General features: G+C 39.5%; 1 protein-coding gene across 1 annotated transcript in view; it reads left to right on the top strand.

Moving 5' to 3' along the window:
• Positions 1-18090, top strand: part of HECW1 (HECT, C2 and WW domain containing E3 ubiquitin protein ligase 1) — a 223173-nt gene that overhangs the window by 81029 nt on the left and 124054 nt on the right. Inside the window, exon 5 of the mRNA XM_058534679.1 lies at positions 6740-6909. Coding sequence (XP_058390662.1) covers positions 6740-6909 — 170 coding nt within the window. The remainder of the gene's footprint in view (positions 1-6739; positions 6910-18090) is intronic.

Below are 18090 nucleotides of genomic sequence, written 5' to 3' on the forward strand. Positions count from 1 at the left end.
GGTGGGAATGCAAAATGGTGCAGACACTCTGGAAGACATTTTGGTAGTTTCTTACAAAACTAAACATACTCTTACCATATGATCTGGTGATTGCACTCCTTGGAATTTACCCAAATGGGTTGAAAACTTAAGTCCTTACAAAAACCTACATGCAGATGTTTATAGCAGCTTTATTCATAATTGCCAAAACTGGGAAGCAACCAAGATGTTCTTCAGTAGGTGAATGGATAAACTGTGGTACATCCAGATGATGAAATATTATTCAGTGCTGAAAAGAAATGAGCTATCACACCATGGAAAGACATAGAGGAATCTTGAATGCATATTCCAATCTGAAAAGGTTACATACTGTATGATGTCTGATTCTAACTATGTCACATTCTGGAAAAGGTAAAACTATAGAACAGTAAAAGGTTAGTGGTTTCTAGGGATTGGGGGAAGGAGTGATGAATAGATGGAGGACAAAGGATTTTTAGGGCAGTGAAAATACTCTGTATGATACTCTAATGATGGATACATGTCATTATACATTTGTGAATACCCATAAAATGTACAACACCAAGAGTGATGCTTACCATAGTAATGTAAACTATGGACTTTGGAAAGAGAAGTATAGTATTTATCACTCATCTGTGATTATGATATGTCAGTGTAGGGTCATCAGTTGTAACAATTGTACTATTCTGGTAGAGGATGTTGATAATAGGGGAGGCTATGCATGTGTGGGGCAGGCAGTATATGGGAAATCTCTGTACTTCCTCTTAATTTTGCTGTGAATCTACAACTGCTCTAAAAAAAAGTATTTTTTACAAAACAAGAAAGAGAGATCCATTGACAATATTAGCATGTCTGTCTAGGTTAACAAAAAAAGGAAGAAGAAAGAAACTCAATACTTTTGTATTAGTAGAGCAGAAAGCTTAACAATTCCTGATTCGCCATTCTTATGTTCACATTGAAATGCTTGAGAAGTAACAATTATTTGTACAAACCTTCAGAAACAGTATAAACCAGGAAAACTACCCACCAGAAATGAAGAGGAATTTTCACAAACCAAATCTCAGTGAAATCCTAAAACCTAAGAGGGATGCCCTGCAGGATGGGCAGCATGGGACTGGGAAAGGAGAGGAAATTGCTACTAACTGGTTTCCATTTTGGTTTTGCCATGCAGTCATGGGCTCACAGACCCACCAGAGGAAAGGAACTCTTCCCAATTTGGTTCAAAAAGCTACGTGATAAGGTGATCAGGATTGGTTCATCTCCTACAGCCCCCCAATATATCATTTTTCTTACACTTATTTGAAGGCAAAAATTGCCAGCAATGAAATGTGACTGGAGGTGTAAAATTAGCAGCTTAAGAAGCAAGCCTGGAATGGTCGTGAAAGTATAATACTGAGTAGTTGAACATGTGTGTGTGTTTAATTCACTATGTCTGTCTAGAATAAAAGGGTAAATATTACTTAAAGTATCATGATAAATTCCATGCCTCAAAGAAAGAAAAGGTAAAAAGATCAACAAATCTATATCTAGGCAAAGCCCATAAAGTATCAAAAAATTGACCAGATGCTGGTTGTCTCTGAGTGTAAAAGCTGGGATGAGGAGTCCAACAGCAACCACTTGGACAACCGACTGACTGAAGATGGACAAATACCAGGACAAATACCAGGACAAATACCTATTCATGGATAAATAACTGAAATTTTGACTTGAAGAATGTGTGGGGAAAAGATTCTACCATATAAAAATGTTGAAGAATGTAACATTCAAGAGAAAAAGAGAGTCTTTTGTTGACAGGTATCTACTGAAGAGAAGTAAAGTGTTATCACTCGTCTGCTCGTAGTCTCAATCAAATACAGAGAAGTGCAGGACCTATTAAGTACGAGATCTAAGAGAAGGAAAGATGATAATAGGGAATTCTTTGAAGCTGGCAAAAATAAAAACAGAAAGCCAAGTGTATTTGTTTCCTATTGTATTTGTTTCCTATTCCGCTTATTCCTGAACAAATTACCACAAACATAGTAGCTTAAAACAGCACAAATATGTTCTTACTTTTCTGGAGGTCAGAAGGCCAAAATGAATCTTAAGGGACTAAAATCAAGCTGTCAGCAGGGCTGGTTCCTTCCCAGAGTCTCCAGAGAAGAATCCATTCCTTGTCTCCTTCAGGGTCTGGAGGCTGCCTGCGTGTTTGGCTCGTGGCTGCATCAGTCCAATCTGCTTTGTTGTCACATCACTTTCTCCTCACTTTGCCCCTCCACCCTCCCTTTTATAAGGACTCTTATGATTACACTGGGCCCACCTGGGTAATCTAGAATAATCTCCCCAACTCCATCAAGATCCTTAATCACATCTGCAAAGTCCCTTTTACCAGGTAAGGTGATGTATTCACAGGTTCCAGGGATTAGGTCATGGTCATCTTTGAGGAGTAATTTTTCTGTCTGTCATAGTCAAGGAGAGATTTAAAATAAATTCTAAAAGGGGCAATCATAGAATTAAAAATGAGCTTTAGGAAGCAGTAGAGAGCACAACCACCACTACAGCATAGAATCAGTCATGTGGTAGACTGACTTGAGAGTCTCCCCCAGAATGCACAGATGAAGGGCAAGACATGAAAAGGATGAGGAAATAAAAAGATGGATAACACATACAGGGCCAACACATAGATAACTGGTGTTTTTGATGAAGAGATCAGAATAAATTGAAAGGATAATAGTAATAGGAGAAAACTTTCTTGAGCCAAATATAATTTGGAATCTTCAAATAAGACTATCAGGTGCTGAGAAAAAAATGTGTGTGCAGAGACCAACACCTAGACAAATGCCAATTTTTCAGAAAAAAAGTTCAAGTACAGACACAGTAGATATCTGGGCAGAAAAAGCATGAGAATATATGTTTTACGAAAGAGTAAACCTCATGTTCATCTCAGACTTGTCTCCGATAGTACAGAATGCCAAAATAATGAAGCAAAGTCTGCCGAGTTTTGAAAGCAGCATATTTTTACCCAAGATTTCTCTGCCCACCAGGTTGTCATTTATATGAGAAAGCAAGAGAAACACATTCTCAGGTTTGCAAGGGCTCAAAGAACATCATCCTTGCATCTTACCTGCAAGTCATACATGAACATGTACTCCTGCATACAGAGAGATAAATTCGAGAAAACTCAAGAACTGGAGATACTGTAATGTGAAAGGACTGATTTTCTTTTTAGGATTTAGAATGAGAAATGATCAGAGAGGTAGATCGTGAAATTGCCTTCTCTGGAAAGCTTCAAGAATACAATAGACATATCAAAGCAAGATTCTTGATGCAAATGCTTTACTTCTCAAATCTGTTTATATATTCTGTTTTTACCACTTTTGGGGGGTAATAAATTTCCTAGGTAAATAATATCCCCTTAATTTTTAATGAATTCCTCTTTTAGCACTCTAACCTAAAAAAATCAGAAATGCAAATAAAGATTTATTCACAGTTATATTCAAAACAGTTTAAACATTCAAAATTAGGGACTGGTTAAAGAAATTACCATAGACCCAAGTAATGAAATAGTGTATATTCTTAAGAATTATGTATACAAAATGTTCAAAAAGGCATGAAACATCTTTATGATATAATCTAGGCAAAAGAAAATATTTAGAATGCTGTATTTTTGTGTGTGTGTGTGTGTGAGGAGGATCAGCCTTGAGCTAACATCTGCCAGTCCTCCTCTTATTGCTGAGGAAGACTGGCCCTGGGCTAACATCCGTGCCCATCTTCCTCCACTTTATATGGGACGCCGCCACAGCATGGCTTGCCAAGTGGTGCGTTGGTGCACGCCCGGGATCCGAACCGGCGAACCCTGGGCCGCCAGGATCCAAACCGGCCAACTCCGGGCCGCTGCAGTGGCAGAGCGCATGCACTTAACCACTCACGCCACCAGGCCGGCCCCTAGAATGCTGTCTTGTATATACAGTATGGTCTCAACTATGCAAAGAAAATACTGGAAGGAAATGGGGAAAAAAATCTGGTCATGGTTGACGCTGGATACAATGTGAAATAATCTTAAAATGTTCCCATTAATCTGTCATTTACTTTTGGAAAATTATAAAACTGGTCTTATAGACGTCCATTCCAACAATTTTCTAGATGAAGAAATTGAGACCTGAAAGAGTTAAGTCAATTTCCTCAAGTTACAAAGCTCAATAGTATGTTCCAGAACAAAAGTCTAGGTATGCTGACTCCCAGCCCAGTGCACTTGTAATTACACTCCATACTGCAGCAGTTTTCAAACATTTTTACTTCATGAAATGTATATTTTAATAAGATCCAAATTGAACTTAAATGTGTAAGTCTTTATAAAGCATAAAAATTTACTGAAGGACATGAAAGAATACCTGGGGAAAAAAATGAAGAAACATATGTTCTTGAATGAGGAGTATTATAAAGGTACCAATTCTTCCAAAATTAATCTACAAATTCAATGCAATTCCAATCAAAATCCCAATTTTTTGGAGGGAGTTTATTAAAAAATTAATAAGATTAATCTGAAAGAATAAGTGTGTGAGTGGTAGAGCAAAATGGGGTTTTGGGAAAAAACAAGAACAATGAAAAGTGACTAAATTTATCAGGTATCAAACATATGATAAAGACGTATTGATACAGCTATGGATGAGTTATTTGACAGAACAGAGTATAGAAAAAAAGACCCGTTTATACTTGAGAATTTAACCTATGCCAAAGTTGGCATTTTTATAAAAAGGTAATAGAACATATTAGTTAAATGCATAGACTTTGGAATCAAAGAGAAAGGTCCAAATTTCATTTCTGACATTGACCAGCTCTGAAAACCTCATCAAGTTACTTAACTCACAAGCCTCCATTTTCTCTTCCTCAAATCAGGGATATACTATCTACCTTGTAGAGTTCATGGTTAGGATTAAATCAGATAATGTATTGAAGGTCATAGAATGGTTCCCAGCATTTAGTAACTAGCCAGTAAATGGTAGGTGGTGGTGGAGGTGATGGTGGTCATATTCTTTTATGATGAATGAATCTATATGTCTGTCACACTCTGGGTCAGGGTCCCCAGAACCACCCGGATTTGATGATTCACCAGGAGAACTCAGCGTGTAATCGTACTCACAGCTGTGTGATTTATTACATTGAAGGGATACACAGCAAAATAAGCAAAGAGAAACGGCGCTTAGGGTGAGGTCTGGAGGGAACCAGGGGCAGGCTTCCACGAGGCCTCTCCCAGTGGAGTCACACAGAATGCGCTTATTTCCCCCAGCAAGTTGTGACAATGCATGTGAAATGTTATATACCAGGGAAGCTTGTTACAGACTCACAGCCCAAGGTTTTCACTGGGGGTTCATAGGTCACATAGGCACCTTCTGCCTAGCATGTACCAAAATTCCAGACTCCCAGCAGGAAAGCAGGTGTTCAGCATAGACCACATAGTTTGCACAAGCAGTTTAGGCACAGTGAGCCACTCTTAGCAGTTCTGAGGTGTGGGAACCCTCCTGAGATCCAGTTCCCAGATACTAGCCAAGAGCCAACCTTATGAAGGAGGGAGGTCTTGGGCTGCTGTGTACCTCTGTTCTGCACGGACTCCTTATGGGTTTGTCCTGGGTTTTGCAGATTTCTGTGATGTTTGTTGTACTTTCTATCCTTTTTTCCCCTCTTGGCAGTCTATTATAATGCAAGAGAGAAGAATAATTTTATTATGGAGATAACCTCAAATCAACTCAGAGTAACTTTTAAGTAAATTCACATGAAAACTTCTGTACTTTTTCATCAGTAACAAATTACTCAAACACCTCACAACTTATACCATGGCTGGGAATCAATTCAATGTATCTTTACCTCAGTTTCTTTCACATATATATAAATGGGAATAATTTTGGGAGGAAATACTTCAATAATAGAAAATTTTTTTAATTATGTTTTTTGACATCATAAATATATTTCCAATAAATATAAAATGATTTCAAATTATCCAGAATAATTATAAACCATTATCACAAATGGTCTTGTGCTCTCTCTCTCTCTCTCTCCACAGCATGAAATTGTATGTGATCAGAATTTCTATTCAACAGAACAGCTCAGTTTTCCCCACCTTGCCTGCCTAACATCATGGTTTCTCAAAACTCTCCTCACTGATATGCACTGAGCTCCATGGAGGCCGTGTTTTCTTTTCTCGTTCCTCTACTGTCTGTGCTCTTTGCTCTTTTAACCCTCTTCTTTCTCTTTATTTCTCTGAATTCTCTCTCTCCTTATTCGGTTAAGACCATATTTATTGTGAGATGACAGCCCTTGTTTTTCTATGATCCACTTTGCAGAGGAATTTTCACCTAGACCTGTGGAATTTTCAAAGTTGGATTTCCTCCCTCAGTGTCCACCCAAGTTTGCTGGGTGACCCTCAACCCCTCACCTGCCCAAGGAACACCAGAAGTCCAGTCCAGTAAGGGCCAAGGTCCTCTCTTGAAAAGCATAGTGACTATAGTGCCAGTCGTATTGATTTATTAGAAGGCTCTCTCACCAAAACTATTTAATACACGCCCATAGATGTTCCATAGAGTGGGTTCTGTAGACGTATCAGTCCTTAATTGTAATGAGGTGGATAATAGTCTAAAGATCGAAAGATTTTTCCTTTTTTTTTTTTTTAGATTTTTTCATGTTTTAGATGAACTTTGTCCTTGTGTAAGGCTTGATGTGATCTTTAACCTCACTAAACCACATTTAAATTAAAGTATCCTTTATTTTATAGATTTCCAGGCCATGGGGTTGAAGAAAGGGATGTTTTTCAACCCAGACCCTTACCTGAAGATCTCCATCCAGCCTGGGAAGCACAGCATCTTCCCCGCCCTCCCTCACCACGGGCAGGAGAGGAGATCCAAGATCATCGGCAACACCGTGAACCCCGTCTGGCAGGCCGAGGTGAGTGCTGTGAACCCTGGAAAGACGCCTACGTGACAAAGTGAAATGACTGACCGCGAAGCTGCCCCCGTGTTATTCCCTCCTTTCTTGGAGCCCCAACCTCTGCTGCTAAGTTCATGGCTCTCTTGGTCTTACAAGGTAGCCATGTTCTCGCTGGGTTAGAACTCTCAGGAATCTCGGATCAGAACCTGCACCCGAAAGCAGGACAGCTTTCTCTCTGCCTTTGTGTGGGAGAAGGAGGAGAAGCGTTTTGATCTGAGCATTCTCACACTCTTCCCACGCGTGTGGTCCTGAAGCAAGAGTGCCAAATTTTAAATGCGTGCCTCTGGACCAGTTCCAGAGATTCTACAACTGTCAGCTTCCTGGGACGGGTAAATCAATAAGTCCTAGACCATCCTTGGGAGTTCCATTTTGTTTGATTTAAATAGACATGAAGCCTAATTGTTCATCCCACCTTCCTGGTGTGCACGGTCCTAGGCAACTTGCTGGAGCATCGAATAGTTCGTTTTGTCTAATGAAGACCCTTCTCCACTCCTGAATGTGTCTCCTCTGCCAGCCAGGAGCTAAAAGGTTCCTCAACAAAGCCATGTGTCAGGCTCGGCCTCACGTGACTGAGTCCACTCCTAGAGAGCTAGCGGAAAGTTGTCACGACCCAGTTGGCTGCCTTGCTTGCATGCTGTAGCTGGAGGGTGTGACCTGCAGACTGTGTGGGTTTGGGAGCAGGGAGGCTGAGGACATGAGAGTGGCCGTAGTATAATGTAGGGGTCACACATACCCTAGTTCAAATCCCAGCTTGGCCAGTTCCTAGCTGGGTAATTTGAGAAATCAGTTATCCTCCCTCTGAGCCTCAGATTTTCTCCATCAGGCTGTTGCTGATGGAAATGTGCTGCTCCTACCCAAGGCATGTGCTTTGGACAAGATTCCTTCCTGTACTCTTCAGAGTAGATCATCTCTGATGTAGAACTTTCAAGCATTCTTAACAAGAATGTATAATTAGATATTTGGAGGCAAATCTTTTTTGTTGTCTCTTAAATTGCACCACCTACTTCCTAGGCTTAATTAACCCTGACCCGGGCTTTACAGAGAGCAACGTTAGAGCTTTTAAGTGGGCACAAGGGAAATGGAGTTGTACTTAAATTTCCTACGACTTTGGTTATCAGCAGATTCTAGAGCACTGATAGCATGGCTGGCGTGGAATAATAACTCTTAAATGATTCGTTCCTTCAGTCCTGGCTAGTCTCATCAGTTATTTCTGGACTCCTCACTGCATTCCTGGGGATGATACAAGATGCCACAGGAATTTATAGTACATGGGAAGAAAGCCTCTCTTCTGAAGAACTTTAGAGCAACTTGTTCTAAGACATTTAGTCATATCTGTATTATAAGTCTCAAAGAACCTTTGTTAAATCCAGCACCATCAGAATGTATTTTGGCTAAAAATGTCAATTAGAATCCACTTTAAGTTTTGAAATTATTTCTGAATCTTCAGTTAGGGTTTCTTTGGCTCTGGAAGGCTGCTGGCAGACTCTCCCTAGTCCTCCGCTCTTGACCTCCTCCACCAGATCCAGCTCCCGTGGTTAAAGTTATTGTTCTAAAAACAGTTTCTCCACACGTCTCCCTGGTGAGGCTCAGCGTGAGGATAACTGATTTCTCAGGTTAAACAGTGAGTAACTGGCTGAGCTGTGATTTAAACCAAGGCTTGTGTGACTGCAAAGCTGTCCTTGCAGCCCCTAAATTATACCACAGTGCCCAAATGTGGAGGTCATAGCTCCCGTGCAGAGCATTCCAGGCCTTGTGTGACCAGACATTGCTTACCACTTGTGTCAGTTAGGGATGCCTTTGGCTCTAAGCTAGAGGAAGCCTGGCCAGCTGTGACGTTTCTCACAAGCAAGAAGTCCAGAGGGAGGTGGTCCAGGCAGCGCAGCGACTGAGTGCAGCCACCAGGGACCAAGCTCTCTGGGGCATCCTTAGCAGATGGCTCTCAGCCTCCTGTTTTAAAGCCTCAAACCCAAGTTCCAGGTAGGAAGAAAGCAAAAAGGCCAAAGAAGCCTTCTCCTTGTAAGGTTTTGCATTTTTCTTCTCTAAGAGAATCTCTTCCCAGCAAAAGCCCTATGCCTGACCCAGGACCTCACCTGATGGGAAAGCCTAGTGTTCTGCTTCCCTGACTCTGTGGTGGGGAGGGCAGGGGAGATGGTGGTTGGACATGAGTATTGAATGGACCAGCTTATAGTGTCTGCAGTGTGCTTCACCTGCACTCCCCAGGACCTTCCAGCTCAGACCTTATGCCAAGGACACTCGGTGGCTGCTGTGCCCCAGCGCCCCTCATGCACCCCAGCTGCATAAATTGTGTCTTTGCTTATATCTGCCTAAAATGCACATCCCCAACTAATCCAACTAGCAACTCCTGCTCATCCACAAGTCTCAGCTAAAATACCGCCTCCCATGTGGAACACTCCTTGACGCCCCAGCCCAGGCCTCAGGAGGAAAGTGCTCGCTCCTCTCTGCTCCCTTGTCCCTCCCTCTGCCACAGTGTCTTTTATTGGCACATCTGTCTTCCCATGACACTTGAGCTCCTCAAGGAAAGGAATCACATTCAATTCATCTTGGTACTTCCAGTTCTTGGAACCTACTAATAATAGGTTACTTAGGGCTTACTATGACAAGCAGTATTCTAAATGTTTTATATAATTAACTCATTTAATCCTCACAAGAACCCTATGACATATGTAGTATTATTATCCCCATTTAAAGATGAGAAAACCAAGGCACAGAGACATTAACTAATTTTCCCAAGGTCACACAGCTGGTAAATGGCAGAACCAGAATTTGAATCAGGTCGTCTGTCTTTAGAGCCTAATACTGATCAGTTTTGTGTGTAGGTGGTTCTGAATAAATTCTGGAGAGGTTATCCATAGCTTATATCAAATACTCAAAGTGATTATTATACCTCCTTCCCTTTCAGAGGAAAGAAAAAAACAGTTAAAATCATAGCATTGAGTGATAAGGCCAAAGGCAGTTATCAAAAAGCTAAAATTGCTCTTTCTAGCTAATAACATGAGCCCTACCTCTGGAGGATAAGTTTGAAGAATAAATGAGAATTTTTTAAATGAAGAAAGCAAGGTAAAGGTCTTATGGCTGATTGTTCATTCAATGAAGAAGTGTGTTTTGAGTATCTACTCTGTAGTAGGAAGGACAGCTGCTGGAAGGACACAAAAGTGTTGACAGATAAGACCTCTCAGGCTGGTGGAAGAAGACAGTGCAATGAAATAAATGTTCCAGTCAAGGTATGGACAGAACACTGAGAGGAGACCTCACAGAGGGTGTGCTGTTGGACTTGAGTCTTGACAAGTGATAAGATATTTTGGGGGAAGGAGAGGCATTCCAGGTGGAAGGAACAGCATGTGCAGAGGTACCAAGGCAGCCCATAAACACTTCGGGAACTGTTTAGAAATGTTGTGTGGTTGGAGTTGTGGTGTGCATGGACAAGTGATGGCGATTGGGCTGGGCTTACTTCAGTCACACGTGTCCGGCGTGATTCCCTTTTTCCTTACAAATAAAAGCTAACAGTGGTTTCTGGGTCTCACGTTGCACCTTGGTGAGTGAAATGAAGATTCCCTGCTCCTACAGGATTCATGCAAGTCTTTAAATTTCTATGCAAGAAGGTAAATGAGAACCAAACTGTCCTATTTTCTGTATTTACTGATCAACATACAAAGGATATCCAATGAGAAATAATTGAAGTTGCTTGCAGTTAAGAGCAAGCATATCCTTTAATGTGTAGTTTAAATGCTAAATCATATATTTCTATGATTAATGTGGCATTAAAGTCTTACGTGATTTTTTTCAAATTTATGCAAGTTCAAATGAAACATAATTTTGCTGATTAAAACATTCTAAATCTTAGAAAAGTTAAAGTTACTATCAGAATTTTAAAATTAGAAGGGAAAATTGAGAGAAATACATATTAAATGTAATGCACACTAAAAAGAAAAATTAAAAAGAAGACTTGCATGTTGATTGATCCATCTCCTCTTCTTTATTATTACTGTAATTAGAAACTGTTTTCACCCGGGGAACATTTCCCTTGATTTTCAGGTCTGGTTACTTTCCAGGATGGATATAATGAGTGCTTATAAGATTATAGCTTATGAGAAGTTAAACAGAGACAGCAGCAACTAGAGTCTTGGTTATCTATTCAGAGTGCTTATGTAGAGAGTATATTTATACCTCTAAATAAAACAAGGAACTCCTAAAAGCAAAAAGACATTCTCAGAAATATGAAGGGGATTGAGCAAATATTAAAATGGAGCCTAGGGCCCTGTCGTGTGTTAGTCTCCACCCCATTCTCCCTCTCTGTGCCCTCAAAGCTGGGTGGATTAAGCCCCACACATGCACTGTCGGCCTGCTCCAGGCTGGTCACAAGGTGAGAAGATTAGAGAGACAAGGCCTGGCCCTGTGGAACTTATATTCTAGTGTGAGAAAACAAAAAATAAAGGAACAAAATAATTTCAACGTTCAATAAGTAATATGAAGGAAATATGACATCATAATATGATGTGCGTCATTGAGAGGAGCTGCATTAGATGGGGGTGGTCCGGGAAGGCCTTTGTGAGTTGCTGTCACGTGAACTGAGAAGCCAGACACACAAACACCTGGTTAGATGTGCGTTTCAAACAGAGGAAGCAGCTCCTGTGAAGGCCTGAGTGTAACGAGCTTGGGGTGTTTAAGGGACAGCAGGAAGGTCGTTGTAGCTGGAGGAGAGCAAGTGTGGAAGGGGTGGGGTGGGGTGTAAGATGAAGTGGGGAGAGAGGCAGGGACCAGCATCTTGTAAGTAATGGAAAGTGGTTGGGATTTTATTCTAAATGTGCTAAGAAGCCGTTGGAGTAGGGAAGCATCATGCTCCCATTAAAATTTTGTGAAAATGCTCCTGCTGCCGTGTGTGGAATGGATTCTCAAGAGTCTAAAATGGAAGCAGCTGATTTCTGCTTCTGGCTCTCCTGAAGCGGCACGTGGCACACGAACACAAAAATACCTAGAAAAGCCAAATAAAATTAAAAAAAAAAAAAAAAAGCATTTGTGATGACATCAGAGAATGGTCAAGACAACCAGAACTTGTGTGGTGAGGATCCTGGAGAGAAAGGAATTTCAAGTGAGCCAACTTTCTGCAACTACTTTTTAAAAGAGAGATAAGAAGGTAGACAAAATGCTGCTGAAAATCGAAGAGGCGTTTGCTCTAATCTCATAGCACTGAAGAGACAAAACTTGAAGTTCTGGATCCTCCATGGGGGAGGTGTCCTAGCAAAACCCCAAATGCTCAGGTCCCCCTGGCTGCCTACAGTGTAGGATCAGGCTCAACCGATGGTAGAAAACTTGGAGACAGCTCAGCTCTCAGTCCCTGATCAATTACAATTATCTGACCCCAGTGACAATAGGAACAGACTCATGGGTGGCTTATTATTGGAGTTATCAGAGATAAATTTTAAATACTGTCTTATGTGTTTTTAAATATAAGAAGATAGACCTAAATATTAAAAAGATAACTATAAAATGCCCAACTACCTTGAAAATTAAGCAAAAAAGTCTTTAAAAATCTATAGGTCAAAGAATAAATCACAGCAAAAACTAGAAAATATTTTTAACTAAAAGATAATATATGACATATCTAAACTTGTGGGATGCAGCTAAATTAGAAAAGAAAAAAGCTGAATATGAGTAATCTGATTTTCCATATAAATAAGCTACAAAATTAAGAGCAAATCAAACACAAAGAGAGCAGGACATATACTAGTGCAATGAGGAAGATAAATGCAGAAATCACTGAATTTGAAAACAAATGCATAATAGAGAAAGTTGGCAAAAATTAAAATGTGATGATCTTACATGTATTAAAAAGATAAGAAGGGCCCAGCCCCATGGCCAAGTGGTTAAAGTTCACACACTCCGCTTTGGTGGCCCAGCTTCACAGGTTCAGATCCAGGTTGCAGACCTACTCCATTCACCAGCCATGCTATGGCGGTGTCCCACATACAAAAAAATAGAGGAAGATCGGCACAGATGTTAGCTCAGCACTAATCTTCCTCAAGCAAAAAAAGAGGGGGATTGGCAATGGGTGTTAGCTCAGGGTAAATCTTCCTCAGCACACCCAAAAAAAAAGATAAGAAAATGTTACAAAAACATTTATGGTAGTAAATTTGAATGGAAAATTCCTAGAACAACACATCTTATTAAGCTGACACAAGAATAAATAGAAATGCTGAATAGTCCTATATCTATTAAGGAAATTGAATCTGAAATTTAAAACCTTGCCACAAAGAAATCCCTAAGACAAGACGTTGTCACTGTTGAATTCTCTCAAGCATTTAGTGAAGAAATAACAATAATCTTATACAAATTCTTCCAGAGAAAGGAAACTTGTTTTATGAGGCCAACTTGTTTTATAAGACCAAAAAAACTTTGATACCAAAATTTGACAAGGTCAATACAAGAAAGGTCAGTTACAATCCAGGCTCTCTCATGAAAATCCATGCAATTATCCTAAATCAAACATTAGCTAATTGAATCCAGCAACATAAAAAGGCTAACACTTTGCAATATTGTGTTTATTCCAAGAATGCAAGGTTAACACTAAAAAATCAATCGATGCAGCAGTTCCCCTCTGGCACTGGTGTACTCATCATTTTCTGAGCTCTAGCTGAACAAGAAAGGGAGTAGCTAGTTCTCTATGCTATGGTTTGTACTGGGCAGACTTCCCACAAATCTGCCAATGGTAAAACACCCAGGAAGCAATTAGACACAAAACCTGTTCACAGGAGTGTGCCAGTATTACCAGACGTTCACCTAATTTCCAGTTCATGAACTTCCCTTCCAGTATCTGATATAATAACTGCTTAGGACTTCAGACAAGTCTGCATTTCCACTGCTATTGATTCCTTGTTCAAAGTCATCATGCTGTATGCTACCTGCCACATGTGTAACAATTATCCCAAAAACATCCAGTTAGGACACTTGCATATGGAGAATGTGCTTAAAATCCACCATAATGGTAAATATTTCATTCTCAAACAAAGCAACAAAAATCTTCTTGTTATTGGTAGTTATGAACATCAGAAATATAATAGAAAGTGCATTGACATTGTTTTTTTGATTTTCAAATGTGTGTAATTTATTTTTGGTCTCTAATATTCTTTACATGATTATTTTTATTCTTAAAATCTTTTTTAAGAAATAACTGATATACATAAGTATAATTAGTTACTTATAAAAAGTGAAAAAACTGCATTCACTTAAAGCAAACAATTTGATGAGCTTTGACAATGGTATATGCCCATGAAACCACACCGTGTTAAAGACACAGGACATTTCCATCACCCCTAAAAGATTATAGTACCACTTTGCAGTTCAGACCTGACTTCATTCCTGGCCACAGTCAAACTCCAAACTGTTTTTTATCGCTATGGATTAGTTTGCATTTTATGTGACTGGAATCTCTTCTTTCTGGCTTCTTTTGCTCAGAATAATGTTTTTGGATTCATCTATGTTGTTGCATACATTACTAGTTTGTTCTTTTTAGTGCTGAGTAACATTCAATTGGGTGGCTATACCACATATTGTTCATCCACTCACCTGTTAATGGACATTTAGATTGTGTCCACATATTGCCTATTGTGAACAAAGCCGCTGTGAGTATGTGGTACACGTCTTATTTCTCTCAGGAAATACTAGGAGTGGAATAGCTGGGTCATTTTGGTGGGTGGGAGCTGCCAGAAAGTTTTCCAGTTTGGTTGCACCAGTTCACATTCCAACATCAGTAGTGTATGAGAGTTCCAGTTGCTCCACATCCTCATGGACACTTGATATTGTCATTCTTTTTAATTTCCACTATTCTAATAGATGTGAAGTGGCAACTTATGGTGGTTTTAATTTGAATTTCCATGATGACTAATGACATTGAGAATCTTTTCCTGTGCTTATTGGCCATTTTTGTATCATCTTTTGTGAAATATTTGGAGATGTCTAACTTAATGAGTTTTAAAAATTCTTAAATATTCTGATTCAAGTCCTTTGTCACATATATATTTTACGAATATTTTCTCCCATTCTGTGGCTTGCCTTTTTGTTTTCTTAATGGTATATTTCAAAGAGAACATGTTTTTTATTTTTATAAAGCCCAATTTATCAAATAATTTTATGGTTCATTCTTTTTTCATTTTATCTAAGAAATCTGCCCAAGTTAGCAAAGATTAACTACCAAGTTTTCTTCTAGGAGTTTTGTAGTTTTAGCTTTTTTGTATAGGCCAAGGATCCATTTCCAGTAAGTTTTTGTGTACGGTGTGAGGTAAGGATTGACGTTCATTTCTTTCCATATGGACATTGAGTTCTTCCAGCACCACTTGTTGAAAAGACTTCCTTCTTCCTTGTACTGAGTTGTTTATCTTTGTCAAATTTCAATTGAACAAATATGTGTCGGTCTGTTTCTGGGATCTCTATTCCATTCCATTGAGCAATATGTGTTTCCTTCCATCATATGACTTGGACTTGATTATGATAGCTTTCTGGTAAATCTTAAAACCAGATAGTAAAATTCTTTCAGCTTTGTTCTTCATTTTAAATATTGCTTTGGCAACTTCCAGTTTCTGGTTCCACATGTAAGAAGCTTAGAAGTTGCCAGTCTAGCCTAACAACAAGTAAAAAGCTGAACAGACTGAAAAATCAACAACTCTGCTTGGATTCATGAGAGAGAAGAGGATACTGAGGCCCCCAAGATTACAGACAGACGAGGAGGTACAGGGAGTCATGGCTTACCAGAGCAGAGACTCTCAGCAGAAACCAGCACAAGAACCATTACCAGGGTAGGAAAACCTGAACTGTAATTGACAAATTGCGGGAGGCCCAATGTGCACAATTCTGACAGTTAAAAACTCCAGGGGTACCCAGTGGTAGGGTAGCCCCCACAATATTCTGAGATTTACCTCCAGGAACTCAACCAGGTTCTCACAGTAAATATCAGAGAAACATCCCCCCATGCTTCCAGCAGGGGGAGGGCAAAAAGAACCATTTTTTAAATACATCAGAGCCTTCTGTTCTTCTTAATAAGGCCTGCACTCAGGAAATTAGTTACCAGAGCCTAACCTGCTGAGGTGTTATCAGAGCCTAACTGACCTGGGGGAAGGGAAATATCCAACTCCAGCCCACTGTAGCCATACTATCCCACCCAAGGCGGGAAAAATCTGAGAAACACTTGTGAAGTTCACACTCCACAGGCACAGGCTCACTGAAAGACTGAGACCTAATCCTAGGATTACAGAACACTTCCCTTCCCCCCACACCCCACCACCACATCACTAAAGGCCTATTCGCAGCAGTTCCTTTTACACAGTACATCATGTCTGGCTATCAAGAAAAATGACAAGGCACACTCAAAGGCAAAAAACACAATTTGAAGAGACAGACCAAGCATCAGAACCAAATATGGCAGGGATGTAGGAATTATCAGTTCAAGAATTTAAAACAACTGTGATTAATATGTGAAGGACTCTAATGGATAAAGTTGATAACATGCAAGAACAGATGGGCAATGTGAGCAGAGAGTTGGAAATCCTAAGAAAGAGCCAAAAAGAAAGGATAGAAATCAAAAAACCTGTAACAGAAATAAAGAATGCCTTTGGTGAGCTTATTAGTAGACTGGACATAGCTGAGGAAAAATCTCTGAGCTGGCGGCTATATCAATAGAATCCTCAAAAACCAAAAAGCAGAGAAGACAAAGATTGAAAAAAAAAACAGAGTGGAATATCCAAGGACTGTGGGACAATTACAAAAGGAATAACATATACATAATGAGAATGCCAGAAGGAGAAGAAAGAGAGAAAAGAACAGAAGAAACAGTAATGCTGAGAATGTCCAGAGATTAACGAGACACCAAACCAAAGATCTAGGAAGCTCAGGGAACACCGAGCAGAATAAATGACCGAAAAATGACAGGCATATCATTTTCAAATTACAGAAAATCAAAGATAAAGAAAAAGTCCTGAAAGAAGCCTGAGGAAAAAAAATCTTACTTACAGAGGAACAAAGATAAGAATCATATCCAGTTCCTCCTCACAAACAATGCAAACAAGAAGAGAGTGGAGTGAAATGTTGTGAGAAGTTGTTGAGAGAAAAAAACTACCAACCTAGAATTCTGTGCTCTGTGAAATTATCCTTCAAAAGTGAAGGAGAAATGAAGACTTTTTCAGACAAACAAAAATTGAGGGAATTTTGTTGTCAGTAAACCTGCTTTGCAAGAAATGTTGAAAGATGTTATTTAAAGAGAAGGAAAATAAGTCAGAAACTCAGATCTATATAAAGAAAGGAAGAGTATCAAGAAAGAATAAGTGAAAGTAAACACTTTTATTTGTCTTATTCTTAAATCATCTAACAGATAACAGTTTGTTCAAAATAATAGCAACAATGTATTCAGTTATGTATGCTCATGTGTATATTATATATGCTATATATAAGTGAAATAAATGACAGCAATGATACAGGAAATGGGAGGAGGGCATTAGGATTACTTTGTTATTGTAAAATACTCACACTACCTGTGAAGCAGTATAGTGTTGAGAGTGGACTTGGATTAACTTTAAATTTATATTGCAAACTCTAGAGAAAGTACTAAAAAAGTTAAAAAAAAAAAACAGAGAAAGGTATAACTGAATATTAAGAAAGGAGAGAAAGTTAAATCATGTAAAATGCTCAATTAAAACCACAAAAGTCAGGGGGCTGGCCCAGTGGTGTAGTGGTTAAGTTTGGCAGGGTCCACTTTGGTGGCCCGGGTTCGCAGGTTCGGATCCCGGGTGCAGACCTACACCACTCGTCAAGCCATGCTGTGGTGGTGACCCACTTACAAAATAGAGGAGGATTGGCACGGGTGTTAAGCTCAGAGCCAGTCTTCCTCAAGCAAAAAGAGGAGGATTGTCAACGTATGTTAGCTAAGGGCCAATCTTCCTCACCAAAAAAAAAAAAAAAACCACAGACACACATACACAGAAGGCAGAAAAAGAGTGGAAGACAAAAATGGGAACAAAGAACAAGTGCAACAAATAGAAAACAGTAATGAATCTGGTAGTTGTTATTCCAGCTATATCAATACTTACTTCAAATGTCAATGGTCTAAATGCACTAATTAAAAGACAGAGATGGTCA

This window comes from Diceros bicornis, chromosome 41 (assembly GCF_020826845.1).
Source record: "Diceros bicornis minor isolate mBicDic1 chromosome 41, mDicBic1.mat.cur, whole genome shotgun sequence".
NCBI lineage: Eukaryota > Metazoa > Chordata > Mammalia > Perissodactyla > Rhinocerotidae > Diceros > Diceros bicornis.